The sequence below is a fragment of the Chiloscyllium punctatum genome, chromosome 18 (genome assembly GCF_047496795.1).
Source record: "Chiloscyllium punctatum isolate Juve2018m chromosome 18, sChiPun1.3, whole genome shotgun sequence".
Taxonomy (NCBI): Eukaryota; Metazoa; Chordata; class Chondrichthyes; order Orectolobiformes; family Hemiscylliidae; genus Chiloscyllium; species Chiloscyllium punctatum.
In genome coordinates, this window is record NC_092756.1 from 93804912 (window position 1) to 93821037 (window position 16126).

Genomic DNA, 16126 nt, shown 5'->3' on the forward strand with positions numbered 1-16126 from the left:
TCTCCATTAAACTGAAAAATCACTTCTCTGAAAGCATTTGATAATCAATGCCTATCCCTACATTTATGATGGAAACATTCTATTTTTTTTAAAAAGGAAAAAAATGGGAATTACCCCCTTTAACAGAGGGAGTGGAGATGCGAGATAGCAATTAGTATTTTAAACTGCTGCTATTGAGAGGTATGCTATACTCCTTTATCCATACTCTCCAACTTACCTCCAGGAATTCAGGGGTTGATAAGACAAATATACATAATATACAAAGTCTCTCATGGTCTGTTCACAGCAAGTTGAAGAGAACAGGATATTTCGGAGTGAGTAATAGTCTGCTGCTCTACCTTCAAAGCCAAGTAAATAGTAACTGCTCAGATCAAATTCTCAGTCAATTGAAAAGTCAGACTGAGACCTCTTTATATTTTTTTTAAAAAAAGAGAAGACTTCTAAACTTTAATTAGAGGACTCAGTTAGTGAGCTAGTTTCCTTATATAATGAATTGGGGAAAAAAATTCCAATTTAGCTTCGAGTTCTTAATAATTCTTTAGAAGTTTCTTTAGTGTAGTGTTCTAATCAGCCTTGAATTATACCCTTGCAGATATTCTGAAGGTTGAAGCTGGCGTCATCTTTGTCCTACCATTTGAAGCCTCATTATTAGTACCAGATATAGACCCAAAAGCCACTAATAAACAGGGTCTACTGCACATCCCACAATTATAAGCTGTAGGGGTCACAGCCTGCTCTGGTATCTCAACGACATCCTCAAGAATCACATTCCAAAACAGTCAGAGGTGCAAGGTCCATAAAACTCTGCAAGTTGGTCACAGTCTCTTCAGCCAATTTTTCAGATATATCTAGTTTGAAGCTTCTTTAACTACCCATTGTGGGCAACTCTCAACACTAATCTTGGTCTTGGAGGGGTATGTTGTATTTCTAGAATACACGTACACATAAGGGCATCCCCATAATTGCTCAACCATATTAAGAGTCAGCATGGCTTCACAAAGGGAAAGTATTATCTGACAAAAGGCACCTGAATGGGTATATGAATAGGAAGGGTTTACAGCGATATGGACCAAGCACTGGCACATGGAACAAGGTTAGGATAGGATATCTGGTTAGCGTGGACGAGTTGGACTGAAGGGTCTGTTTCCATGCTGTACATCTCAATGACTCTAAATCTATTAGAATTCTGGAGGTGGTTAACAAGTAGAATGGATAAAGAAAAAGCAATTGATACAATATATTTGGATTATCCGAATAAGTTTGATAAGGTACCTTATTAAACAGCCTGATGTGTGACAAGAGCCTGTGGTGTTAGAGATAGTACATTAGCATGGATAAAGGATTGACTAACTAATAGAAAACAGATTGGGGTGTGGGGGAAGGAGCAGGGGGTACATTTTCAGGATGATCACCTGTAAATTAGTGAAGTGCACTGGAACCAGTGCTGCAGTCACAATCACTGCCACAGAAGGCTATGGAGGCCAGATCATTGAGCATACTTAAGCTCTTGATTGCCAAGGGGATGAAAAGTTACAGGGAGAAAGCAGGAAAATGCAGTTCTCCAATTCAGGAGGAAAGAACATCAAAAGACAACTCAGACAGAGAACTCCAGCTTTCAGTTGTAGCCAGAGATTGATCAGCTTTTCACAACCTTAGTAGCTTTGGTTACTGAATTTTGGGAGAGGCGGTAGCCTCGTAGCATTAATTCACTAGGCTATTAATCTAGAGATCCAGGTAATGCACTGAAAACCTGGCTTTAAATATCACCATGGCACATGCAGAAATTTGAACTCAAAAATTCTGGAATTAAAGAGTCTAATTATGATCATGTTGATTCTTGGAAAAACCTAATCCGATTTACTACTACCCTTTAGAGAGAAAAAAAAAATCTGCTCTCCTTTCCTGATCTGGCCTACACGCAATTTAGATATACGACGTAATTGAACTCTTAATTGCCTGAGTAATTAGGGATGGACCAGCAGTGATGCCCTTATCTCATGATCAAATAAAATAAAAGTCAGATTGAATGGCCTACTTCTGTTTTGATGTCTTAAGATATTCTAAGGTGCATTATCCAAAAAAAAGTAACTGTGGTACCACAAAGATGACAGGTTAACCAAAATCTTGGATAAGGAGATTGGTTTTAAGCAGCATCATAATCTTTACTTCCAGTGCCATAATAAGAAAGATGGTGGCACAGTGGTAACATGACTGGTGAAATTTGTATTCAATGACAATCTTGATTATAAGCTAGTCTAAGTTACGGTGACCATGAAACAGCCATAGGTTGCTGTGAAAACCCAGCTGGTTTATTACTGTACTTAAGGGAAAAATACAGTCAGAGCAATACAGCATGGACACACACCCTTCAACCAGATATCCTAAACTGATTTAGTCACATGGGCCAAATGCTGGCCTATAACCCTCTAAACTCTTCCTAATAAAATCTCAGCTGGTTCTTCAAGATTGTTGAACCACATCTACGGTACACAAAATGACCATTTTGAAAATAAGGTCACCTGCAATCAAGGCAAACAGGCTAATTTTTGCTCAAATACAGATACAACTATCAATGTGAAGAAATGACAAACACTTCAATGATATCTGCCCACTTCTTTCCACACACTGACAGCATCAAACACTTCCACACTGGCCCAATCCACAAAGTTCAATGGTCCCTGATGCACCATGATATTTCAATTTTCTAAACTTAAATCCTTTGAGCTAGGTTTAAAACCTTATGAATGAAAGAAATCTAATGCAGAGAAATGGAAGCTAGTTTCATAACATTAGGCAATTTGCCTTCAAGGCAAAATGAGTATTGAATTATAGGTTATGGCATAGCAAGAAGCCATACTGTCCCTCATGCCTGCGCTGACTGAATAAACTAGCTGTCCATTCTGAGCCCACTTTCCAGCACCTTGTCCACAGCATTGCAGATTATAGCACTTCAGGCATGGAGTAAGGTTTTTTTCATGAATTGAAGGTTCTTGCATCAACCAAGAAACTGGGTAGCATCTTCCAAATACCCACCACACTTGAATAAAAAAAGTATTTCCTCATGTCCCTCTAGTCCGTCCAGTTACCTTAAAATTATGCCCCTTGGTAAATTGCCTCTCTACTAAAGAGAAGTAGGTCTTCCCTACCCACTCTATCCAAGCCCCTAAGTTATCCGTCAACCTACTCTGTTCTAAGGAAAGCCACTCTCACAGACCTAATCTTTCCTTATAGCTGAAATTTTCAAATCCTGGTAAGATCGTGTAGATTCCCACTGTACAATATCCAGAAAAATTACATCCTTCCTGCAAATGTAGCAACCAGAATTGAAATCTGCCACCTTTATCTGCTCTAGCCCACATGAGTCACGTCCTAGCAAGCAAAGGACAATTAGGGATGGGCAGAAAAGATGGCTTTGCTAGTTACACCAACAACCCACAAAATGTGTTTTTAAAACGAAAAAAAGAGTGACATTTCCTCTGTCAATAGTTGCAATTATGAATTATGACATTAACATCCCCATTAATATTTTCAAAGGCAAACAGGACAATTGTTGAGTATGATTACTGAACATTACAGCAACCAGTTTTTAAAAAAATGAAGGGTGCAGACATCTTATTTTTTTAAATGTAAATAATATGGATAATACAAAAAAAACAGTTCTTTTTGCACCACATTTATCTGGACAGTCAATTCATGATACAATGATGCCAGTAGTATGGGTTCAATTCCCACACCGGCTGAGGTTACCATGGAGAACTCGCCTTCTCAACTTCTCCCAACACCTCAGATTAAATCACCAGTAATATCTCTCTCTAATAACAGACTAGCCTTCTGTCTGGGAGGATTAGGATGACTTTACCCTTTACCAGTCTGCAACCATCAGTACTTCAGATGCTGCAAACAGCCCCATGTTTGCAGCATTGATAAATTGTGCCAACTAGCATTTTTGCACATGGAGCAAATATAGAAAAAAAACCTTTCACACCTAGTATGAAACTGACGTCCTACTTAAAAAAAAAGACCACAGTTACTTCATATTCCTCACACCCACATCAATGCATCACCAAACAGCAAAAAGGGAGCTTGAGTTTACCAATGAATCATTAGCTACCCACACAAAGCTCAGATGCATTGCAAGGCTTTGTCCCAAAACTCCAAAGGATCACTCGTGGCCATAAGATTGACTAGGCTCCTCAACAGCCCTGTTAAAATTTCACACATTCACAATTTTTAACTTGAAGAAAATGGAAGAAAAGAAAAAATCACTTGGTACACTTGGGTAAACTTAAAATCTGAAGAAAGTTTGTTAAAACTTACTCAACAATTTCAGAATAACCACACGATGCCGCCACATGCAGTGGTGTCCATCCCTCGTTATCCGGCAGGTCAACATTGGCATTACGTGCCAGCAAAAACTCCACCATTTCCAAATTTTCATCTATGCATGCCTGAAAAGAATAAAGTAAAACTATTTAAAAGCAAGGAACTTAATTCATTCCCCTAACATTTTCTCCTGTTGGTATTAATTCAGACTAGGATAAAAACAAAACTTAAATTGCAATGTTGTAAAGGCCAGCATTTGTTGTTCTATCCCCAAATACCTTTGAGAAGATGGTCACTTTATTGCTGCAGTCCTATTAGAAAGTATGATCCAGAATTTTGATCTAGTGACAATAAGGGAATAATGATATTGTTTTAAGTGAAGACGGTGTGAGACTTGAATGGGAGTGAGCAGGTAGTGAGGCGTGCTTGTAGCTACTGCCCTTGACCTTCTGGGTGGTAGTGGTCACTAGCCTGTAAGATGCCATTAAATGTACCTTGTATAGCATTTATTGCTGCAACTGAAGTGTACAAATCTTTAAGTTGATGGATAGGGCGTTAATCAAGTAGGTTTCTTTTTCCTGGAATGTAGAGCTTAAATATTGCCAGAGCAGGACATTTCCAGGCCACTGAAGGGTATTCCAACACAAGTTTGATTGTTCAATGTGCTTTTCCAGCACCAGTCTAATCCTGTTCAATGTCAATATCAAATGGTGGATAAGCTTTGAAATATCAGAAAGGAAGTTAGAATCAGAATTTCCAGCCTGAGCTGCTCTTGTATCCACAGTATGTGTGTAGCTGGTTCAATTTCTGGTCAATGGTAACCAAGGATGTTAATTGTGAGAGATCCAACAATTGTAGCACCATTGAAGGTCAAGGGGAGATGGCTACAATCACTTTTCTTAGAAATGGTCATTACCTGGCATTTGTGTCAAAAATAATACTTGGCACTTTCTCACCCAGGCTTGAGTATTATCCAGGTCTTGCTGCGTATGTTGCTTCTGTATTAAAGACTAAGGAAGTCAGGCATTGAGTGGCCCTGGCGTAACCCAAGCTGAGTGGCAATGAACAGTTTATTGCTAATTCAGTGCTGCTTGATAGCACCACTGAGGTCACCTTCTATCACTTTACCAATGTGAATGTGTACACGGATGAGGTGGTAATTAGTCTTGTTGGGCTTGTCCTGGTTTTCTTTGTCTTGGGTAAATGCTAAATGTCGTAACAATACTGGAGCAGCTTGGCTAAGGGTGCAGCATATTCTAGAACGTAGTCTCAGTACTACTGCTGGAATGTTGTCAAGGCCCATAGCCTTTGCAGCATCCAGGTCTGTTTCACTCCACATGAAGTGAACGACTGAATGGACAAAGGATTGGCAGTCAGGCTGGGAGCACTGGAAGAAGCCGAGACAGATCCTGTACTCAACACTTCAAGCTGCAGATGCTTGAAAATGCTTCAGCCGTATCTCTTTCACTAACATTCTGGCACCCCCATTATTGAAGTTGGAGATACTTGTGGAGCTCTCTCCTCTAGTCAGTTGATCAGTTGTTCTGAAAGCCTTAAGTGGTAGTAGAAAAGAACTGCAAAAATTATTTAAAAACTAAGAACATGCAGAGTTTCAGGGGAGAAGTTAGCATTAACTGAATTGATTATTCAAAAAGGTCAGCTTAGACATGAAAGTTCAACAACACACCGCTGCACTGCAAAGATTCAGTGATTTTACTTGAACCCTCTCAACAAAACCAGTTTGTAACTGAGAAATATCTGTCAGGTTTTCTCGGAGCCCCAACGTTTCTGAAGAAAAAGCCTAGGCAGGTTTCATTTTTCTGAAAAAAAAAGTGCAAACGCTCAATATCGTTCCATAAAATCTCTTTCTTCTACCTTTTCTCCAACACTTGTCATTATTTTTGTTCTAATTTGTTTGAATAGATTAACACCACCACCAGGGCAGGTGATACTTGAATCCAGACTTTCCAGACTAGGAGGTAGGGACACTACCACTGTACCTCAAGACTCTTTCAAATGCCTTAGCATTCTTTTTGTAAACGGTGCTCAGAACTATTCTCAATGCAGTCTAACCAAGGTTCTAAAAATGATTACAGCCCCAATTCAGCAGAAATCATGAATTGCATGTGGAACCAAATGGTCCGAATGTCTTAGTTTAATACTGGGTAGTGTTTGGCACCCACTAAGGCCATGTGGTAAGCTAGAAGGAATCAAACCCTAATCAGTGTCAAAGAACAGCAAGATTGCAAAAGGCAAAAAACAAAACTCTTCCGCCTAATGCAAACTGAGAACATCAAGTGCAGTCACACAGAAGAGCATAAATCATGTTTGTTTAAATTGAAAGTGACACAACCATAAATACACTCCTGCATGCACTCCCTCCTCCTCTTGCAAGACTTCCGCTGAATGGAGTGTGCAAGTCAAACTGATGTTGCAAGCAACTGACAATGGCTGCTGCAGTACATTCATACAAAATGTGCAGAAATGTTGCAATGCTTTGCCAACAACCGGTCTACAGTTGGGACACAGGCAAGCTCAGTGCCAACAACAACTTGCATTTATGTAGCACATTTCACATAGTAAAATGCCTCAAATCTTCATGTGCGGTTATCAAGTAAATGTTGATGTTGAGTCACAAGCTGATATTGAGAGAGAAGAACAAAAGGACTGGTCAAAGAGGTACAATTTAAGGAGTTTAGTGTTATGAATAAGGAGTAAGCACCTAAGTGAAGTTTTTTCTTTAAAAAAAATGGTGAGACACTAGTTAACTGCAAGTATTCAGAGGGATTCGGATGTCCCAATGGAACAATCACATGAATACTAAAATTAATATGCAGGTACAGCAAATTTGCATGTCAAATTGCATGGTAATTTTTTAAATCGCACAGAGGCAGGAGTACAAGAGTAAAGAAACATTGCTGGAATTACACAAGCCTTTGGTGAAACCACATTTAGAAGAGCATTGGCCATTTTGGCATCCAAAGAGGAATACAGACTTTTAAATGAACCAGTTCAGACAACTTAAATAACCTTTGGAACTGGTGAGACATCAACATTTGGCCCAGATGTGGCACAGTGATGGTGTGACTACAAGACAATTTCTAAATGAAGAACATATTTGCTAAAGCAGGGGTACAAAAAAAAAGCTTCACAAGGTTGATTCTTTTGGCTAGAGGCTTCCAGATGAAAGAGAGACTGAGAAGAATGGGCCAGTAAACTTAGGAGCTGACAGAACGAGCGGTGATCGTATAAGATTGTGTGCTGAGAAGATATATTTCCCCATCTGGGGAGTCTAGAATTGAGAAGATAAGTTAGAGCAGGAGCAGGCAGTTCAACTCCTGACTCTGCTGCACATTTACAGAGTCAAAAACCATACAGCACAGAAACAGACCCTAAGGTCCAACCAGTCCATGCCAAACATAATCCAAACTAAACTAGTGCTACCTGCCTGCGCTTGGCCCATATCCCTTAAAACATTTCTTATTAATGTACTTATCCAAATGTTTGTTAAATGTTGTAAATGTACCCACATCCACCAGTTGCTCTGGAAGAACATTCCACATGTAAACCAATGTAAAATAATTCCCCTCTCACCTTAAAAACAATATGCTCCCTGGTCTTGAAATCCCCAACCCAAGGGAAAAGATACTTGCCATTCACCTTATCCATACCCTCATGATTTTATAAACCTCTACAAGGTCACCCTCCACCTCCTATGCTCCAGTGATGACAAGGCTCCCAGCCTATCCAGCCTCTCCTTATAATTCAAACCCTCCATTCCTAGCAACATCCTAGTAAATCTTGGCTGAACTCTCTCCAACTTAATTTCCTTCCTATAACAGGGAAACCAGAACAGTTCTCAAGAAGAGGCCTCACCGTCTTTTACAACCTCAACATAACTTCCCAACTCAAAAAAAAGGTCTGAGCACTGAAGCCGAGCGTGCTAAACGCCTTCTTAACCACCCGGTCTACATGTGACGCAAACTTCAAAGAATTATGTACCTGACTTCTAGACCTCTGTTCTATAACACTACCCAAGGCCCTACTTTTAATTGTACCAATTCCTGTGCTTGCTTGTTTTACCAAAATGTAATACCTCACATTTATAAAAATTAAACTCCATCTGTCACACCTCTGACCATTGACTCAACTGATCAAGATCTCTTTGTAATCTCAGATAATCTTATTCTTCACTATCCCCTATACCACTAAACCTGGTGGCATTTGCAAATTTATTCACCATGTTTTCGGTATTCTTATCTAAATCATTTATATACATGAGAAAACAGAAGTGGATCCAGCACCACACCCTGTGGAATACTGGGCTGGAGGCCTGTTACCAGTGAAAAACAACCCTCCACCATCTTTCTCTGTCTCCTGCTGTTAAACTAATTTCGTATTCAATTAGCAAGGTTACACTAAATCCCATGTGATCTAAGTTTGCTAATTAGTCTACAACATAGAATGTCTTCAAAAGGCTTTACTACAGTCTAAGTAAACAATGTCAACCACTCTGCCCTCAATCTTCTAGATTACTTGCTCCTTAAAACAATTCTAGCTGATCTCATCTTGGCCTCAACTCCATTTTCCTGCCAATTCATATAAATCGCTTAACCTATTAATAAAAATCTACCAACTCTAAAATTTATTAAACATCCCAGGGTCCACCATAATTCTTACGAACACCAATGTCTTCAGTAGTGAGTTCCAAAGGTTCACGACTCTAAGGAGAAGCAAATCTTAAATCTATATTTTAAAATTGAACACACTTTACCCTAAAATTATTACTTCACATACTGCTCTATGTCTAAAATTATGGTCTCAAAGTAAAAGGGTCAATCATTTGGATCTGAAATGAAGAGAAATTTCTCCATTCAAGAGGTTTGTGTATCTTTGAAATTCTCCTTCCTAAAGAGTTACAGATAATGGAGAAATTAACATCAAGGTGCCAGAGATTGAGATTAAAAAAAGACAGGGGAGGGCCATGGGGGAATTTGAAAACAAGGACACCAATTTTGAAATTAAGTTGATAATGCAGCTGGGAGAAAGTGAAGACTGCAGATCAGAGTAGAGAGTGTGGTGCTGGAAAAGCACAGCAGGTCAGGCAGCATCCAAGGAGCGGAAGGGCTCATGCCTGAAATGCCAATTCTCCTGCTCCTTGGATGCTGCCTGACCTGCTGTGCTTTTCCAGCACCACACTCTTGACTCTGATATGTAGCTGGTCTGGAAGTCAATTGTGCACGTTGACCTACACTAGGGAATACAGGGTATTATGTTTGAATGGGATGGTGCAAGAGAAAACGCAGAACCTCTCCTCACCCTCACCAAAGCCTTCTCAATGTGCAGTCAAGAAAATCTTGGAGCAGATTTTCAGTGAAGATTTTTGCTTGAATGTAAGAATTGGAACAGGTTGCAGAGTTGAAAGCAGAGAAGGATCAGTGCCAAATACAAAGATGGGAAGGAGGTGGGTTGTCAATGCATTGGATCAAGCAAACAAACAAAACACATTTTCATTAGTCTTAATTCATCTGTTTTAGTTGTGGGAAAAAAAATCTGCCAAAGGAGAAGCAATGGGCACTAAGGAACACAGTAGATGGAATTTACTGAAAATATGCAGATTGATCGATATTTAGTGACAGACAGATAGCACATGTATTAATCTAGCACCTTGTCTTATCCACATAGTGCATCACAGCCAATTTAATGCTTTTGACGTGGAACTGCTTGCGTGTAACAACTTGCATTTATATCTAATGTTAAGCTAGCAAGATGTTCCACAGGCACCACAGAGGAAGATCATCAGATAAAAGCTGACACCAAGCTTAGGAAGTGGGTATTGGACAAGTGACCAAAAATCTAGTGAAATAAAGAAATTTTAAACAGGAGCAGAAAGACAGTGATTTAAAGAAGGAAACTCCAAACCTTAACTTAGAAATCTGAAGGAATAGCTGATTGCAATAGAGTGAAATCAGTGCTGGGTTACTCTAGGACCAGGACCAAGAATGAGAACAGAACAGAGTTTTCGAAACACAGGACTGAAGTTGGTTTACAGAAATATGGAGTTAAACACAAGGTTGAAATATTTTGAGGTTTGAGTGAATAAGAGGGCTGAAGCTTCACAGAATCCTAACTGTTAGATCACAATGGTGGTCAATCAGTCCATCATGTTTGCTCAGCTCTAGGAATGAGCAAATCACTTAATGTCATTCCCCTCCTCCTCCTTGTACTCTTGTATATTCTTCTTTTACAGATAATAATCCAATTCCAACCTCAAATGAGCCTGAATCCACAAGACTAAGATATGGAATACACTCCAAATCACTCACTGTATTAAATTCACACACATATCTTTGTTCTCTCTGCTGCCAGTGACCTCAAACCCGTGCCTCTACAGTCCACCAACATCAATACTTTCTCTTTGAGACAGGTTCCTCACCATGATTTTAAAGATCTCTATCAAATCTTCTCAATCTTTTGTCTTTCAAGAAGGATAGTTGCAACATCACCAATCTATGCATCGCCGAAGCATTTTACATGAAGACTATACCCACGCCCATTCGACTCAGTTACAGGACCAAGCTTAGCAGAGTTTGTTTTATCTTCACAGATGCTGATTACTCTGCAGTATATTTCGCAAACGAACAGCAAGTTGCTTAATTCACCTTTCCATAAACCACTACAATTAATCAGTGAACTGTTAAAAATCTGAAGGGGCATTCCTTCAATTTTGAGTCTACATGAGAGAGAACAGAACAAATTACAAATCGCCATCATCAGAAGGGGACCCATTCAGTTTTTAAAAGAGATATTTTCTTATGAACCTGTTGAGGTTTTATTGCACACCGCTGCATCAGGTGAGACTTGAACCCAAGCTCCTAGCTCAGGGCGACACTAGCTTCACCCCACCCAAGACATCTGATTATTTTGTTATCAGAATTAATGCACTATTGTGATGGGTATTTAAACGCCTGTTAACATCTTAAGATTCAAGTTGTAAATCAAAACAATGTTCCACCCTTTTATATACCGGCGAAAGAAGTAGTACTTTTAATATTTTCAAAGTTGGGAACATGTACACTAAAAATACTTCAACAGGTCGCTGGACGCGGAAACGCGAGTGCACGGTGGGGGATGTAGTTCTGATCACGACAAGAATGTGAAGAAAGATCGAGACTGAACTACATCTCCCAGAGTCGCCCGCGACAAAAGCTCAACAACACACATGCGTCGCCCACACTATTAGACATGCGCACCGCGGCTGCCGTGCCGACGCAGGCGCAGTTATTCTCCCACCTGGTGGAGGGCACTGATTCCGTCCGTGTTGGCGCAGTTCACGTCGGCGCCTCCCCTCAGCATTTCCTCAGCGTCTTTCGCGTCCCCACTGGCGCAGGCCGCCAGGAACTCCGCAGCCGCCTCGAACCTCACCCGCCTCGGGCTCGAACCGCTGACCGCTCCCGCCACCGCCAGCCACCGCGGCTCGCCCGGTTCTAGATCGGTGCAAGAACCCTTCCAGCGCTTCAGTTGCTGCCTTCGCTTCTCCTTAGCGGCAACAGCAGCTGCCGCGGCAGCGCCGCTTCCCGCCCGCTCCGACATCTTGAACTGCAGCCGCCCTCTTTCTGCTGGCTGGGCTCTGCGTCGTTACGACATTCCGGCGTATGACGTACGTTGACGTGGACTTCTGGGAAATGTAGTTCAAGGGTGGTCGATGCGAACGATTGTGGGCGCTGTAATCCTGGAGCATGCGTACTGCTATCAGGCGAGGAACAGCTGGCCAGGCTGGAGTTAATCCTCAACTGTTTTCCACTCATCCACTGAAACCGCAATTTTTTTGAGTTTTGGTCATTTATTGCACTTAAAATAGATTTATACTTTACTAATAACAATACAGCAAGTTAGAAGGTTGTGGTTATCGTGTAGAGTCACAGAGTTGTACAGCATAGAAACAGACTGTTTGGTCCAACTCGTCCAGATATCCTAAATTAATCTAGTCCCATTTGACAACATTTGGCCCCCATATCCCCCTAAACTCTTCCTATTCATTTACCCATCCAGATGCCTTTTAAATGTAATTGTACCAGCCTCCACCATAGAACATAGAAAAATACAGCGCAGTACAGGCCCTTCGGCCCTCGATGTTGCGACGACCGAAGCCTACCTAACCTACACTAGCCCAATAACCTCCATATGCTTATCCAATGCCTGCTTGAATGACCATAAAGAGGGAGAGTCCACCACTGATACTGGCAGGGCATTCCATGAACTCTCAACCCGCTGAGTAAAGAATCTACCCCTAACATCTGTCCTATACCAACCTCCCCTTAATTTAAAGCTGTGTCCCCTAGTAACAGCTGACTCCATACGCGGAAAAAGGTTCTCACTGTCAACCCTATCTAAACCCCTAATCATCTTGTACGCCTCTATCAAATCGCCCCTAAACCTTCTTTTCTCCAATGAGAACTGCCCCAAGTGCCTCAGCCTCTCCTCATACGATCTTCCTACCATACCAGGCAACATCCTGGTAAACCTCCTCTGCACCCGTTCCAGTGCCTCCACATCCTTCCTATAGTATGGCAACCAAAACTGTACACAATACTCCAGCTTATTCATTACACACACCACCCTTTGTGTGGAAAATGTTGCCCCATAAGTCCCTTTTAAATCTTTCCCTATCCCCTAAACCTATGCCCTCTCATTCTGGACTCGCCCAACCCAGGGAAAACACCTTGTCTATTTACTCTATCTGTGCCTCTCATGATTTTATGAACCTCTATAAGGTTGCCCTTCAGCCCCAGTCTGCTCAGCATCTCCCTATAGCTCAAACCCTCCAACCCTGGCAAAATCCTTGTACATCTTTTCTGAACCTTTTCAATTTTCACAATATCCTTAGTGTAGGAGGGAGACTAGAATTGCACACAATATTCCAAAAGTGACCTAACCAATGTCATGTGCAGCTGCCGCATGACCTCTCAATTCCTATCTTTAATGCTCTGACCAAGAAAGGAAAGCATACTAAACACCTTCTTCACTGTCCTATCTACCTGAGACTCCACTTTCAAGGAACTATGCTCTCTTTGTTCAGCAACACTCCCCAGGACCTTACCATTAAGTGTATAAATCATATTCTGATGAAAACATTTTGCAATTTTACAAGTAGCTCCTGTATTAAGTGGTGAACAGCATGTGCTTTTTCTTTAACCAAAGTGGGCCCCTTTCTAACTTCCTAAAGTACTTAACGAGACACTCAAAACTCTGCAAGAAGACGTCAAGGCCTTGAGTGGTGTTGTAGAACAGAGAGACCTATGGGTTGAGGTACATAATCCTTTGAAATTTGCTTTATAGGTAGACAGGATTGTTAAGAAGGCGTTTAGCACATTTGCCTTCATTGCTCAGACCTTTGTGTGTAGGAGTTGGAACATGATGTTGAGGTTGTACAGGATGTTGGTGAGGCCTCTTCTGGAGTACTGTGTGCAGTTCTGGTTGCCCTGTTATAGGAAGGATATTATTAAACTGGAGAGGGTTCAAAAACGATTTAGCAGGATGTTGCCCAGACTGGAGGGTTTGAGTTATATTGAGAGGACAGACTAGGACTTTTTTCATTGGAGTGCAGGAGATTGAGGTTTGTAAAATAAGAAGGGCATAGATGAGGTAAATGGCAAGTGTTTTTTTCCCTAAGTGGGGAGGTAATTTCAAAAGTCAGGGGCTTATTATTAAGGTGAGAGGAGATGTATTTAAAAAGGACATTAGGCACAACTTTTTATGTGCTGAATGAACTGCCAGAGGAAGTGGTGAATGCAGATACAGTTACAACATTTAAAAGACATGAATAGGAAAGGTTTGGAGGGATATGGATGAAATACAGGCACATGGGACAAGTTTAGTTTGGGAACATAGTCGGATTAGTTGGACCAAAGGGTGTGCTTCCACCAAAGGATGTATGACTAACTCTCAGCACCAAAGGTCCCAATAACTCTCCAAGGATGAAACAAAGAACTGTGGTTGCTGGAAATCAAACAAAAACAGAAATTTAGCAGAACAGGCAGTATCTGTGGAGAGAAAGCAGAGTTAAAGTTTCAGGTCCAGTGACTTTACTTCAGGACATTTTTCTAGTTCTGAAGAAAGGTGTTGGATCCAAAACTTCAACTCTGCGTTCTCTCCACAGATACTGCCAGGCCTACTGAGTTTCTCCAGCAATTTCTGTTTTTGAAACAAAACACTGAGAGGCCATTCCAAATGCTGAGGCAGAATGAACTTACCAATTCCTATCAAACTAATTAATTGCCCCAATCAAAACTGTGCACCACCACCCTCCTGCTTTACTATAAACAAGATGCACACATTTACTGCCCAGTTCTGAACAAAGATCACTTGATTCAAAACAACTAACTTTGTTTTCTCTCCACAGATACTGCCAAACCTGCTGAATTTCTCCAGCAATGTCTGTTTTTGGTTGATTCACATCTCCAACATCTGCAGTTCTTTGTATTTATTGCCTATCCCTAATTGCCCTTTGAGAAGGTAGTGGTGAGCTGCCTTCTTGAAACACTGCACCCCATGTGCATGAGGTGCCATTGGGAAGGGAGTTTCAGGATTTCGACCCAGTGACACTGAAAGAATTGTGATATATTTCTCATTGCAAAATGGGAATGAATTACAACCAACGTCCTACTTTCACAATTTGTGAGTGTTGTTCCATCAAAATTCATCACCTAAATGCATGTCAACAATTGCCTGTAGCAGTGTACTTTCAGACAGTGGTCATTGGGCAGCAGTTGAGAGTGTGGTACTGGAAAAGCACAGCAGGTCAGGCAGCATTCCAGGAGCAGAAGAACCGATGTTTCAGGCATAAACCCTTCATCAGGAATTCGGGCTTATGCCTGAAACGTCAAGTCTTCTGCTGCTTGGATGCTGCTTGATCTGCCGTGCTTTTCCAGCACCACACTCTTGACTCTGATCGCCAGCATCTGCAGTCCTCACTTTCCCCTCTTTGGGCATCACTGTGGATTAAGTTTCTGAAACCTCTCCTCCTCAGTTGCCATCTTGTTTTTATGAAACCAATTCAGCAGTGCCATTGTACACATATAATCTGTACGTTGATGAACAATCAATTCCGCTCTCATTTTTCAAGTGTGATAGATAACTCTCTGTAAAAGAAAGAGGAAAAGAAACTAAGAATGTTTCCAGGAACTCAAAACACCAAGGCCAAGATTTTATAGTGTCTTATTCGACCTTTGTATACAATAACCTTGGGTTTACTTAACATCCTCTCAATTGACTTCTATATGAACTATTTGCATCATTTAAACTTTTGGCCTTAGAGGAATGCACGAGTTCTCTGCAGAAATGAGTAATATTATGTTATATAATGTTTTATGTCTTTTCAAAGCAGCATCTTTATTGTGAGCATTAGATTGGATTGCACACAGGAAAGATGTTGGAACTAGTGCATATCTCTGCAACAATGCAACCCTTTCTTTCAGCTGCAAAATGCTTTTTATATTAAAAGAAAAAGTGGTTGTTTAATTATTTTCCCTGCATTTCATAAAAACAACATTGCCAGATACATGTAATCTTTTGGAAATCAACAGGGCATATGCTGAGCAATTAACTATTAATTGACTTCAACATTGCTAAAAGGAGAGACAAATACAAAGCTTTTTGCCTTTCGGTTATCCGGACGTGGGTGCAAGCAACCAGGATCGGAAAAGAATCACTGTTTGCTACAACATGAGAACAGGATTCTGACTGGTTGGGCTACTCTTGATGTGGCGACGCAGCAGGAACAGTTAACTGTCAATCTCAGATC

The 16126-nt window shown here is 40.9% G+C and overlaps 1 protein-coding gene across 3 annotated transcripts in view; it reads right to left on the bottom strand.

Annotated features, from left to right (window-relative positions):
* LOC140489344 (protein phosphatase 1 regulatory subunit 12C-like) overlaps positions 1-11954 on the bottom strand; it is a 70264-nt gene extending 58310 nt beyond the window's left edge. For 2 of the 3 annotated variants that reach the window (XM_072588804.1, XM_072588802.1), the window contains exons 1-2: positions 11617-11954; positions 4318-4448 (exon numbers count right to left, since the gene is read on the bottom strand). In XM_072588804.1, coding sequence (XP_072444905.1) covers positions 4318-4448; positions 11617-11916 — 431 coding nt within the window. In that variant the 5' untranslated portion in view covers positions 11917-11954. The remainder of the gene's footprint in view (positions 1-4317; positions 4449-11616) is intronic. The other variant, XM_072588803.1, reaches the window with a different exon arrangement.
* Positions 11955-16126: the final 4172 nt, after the last annotated feature.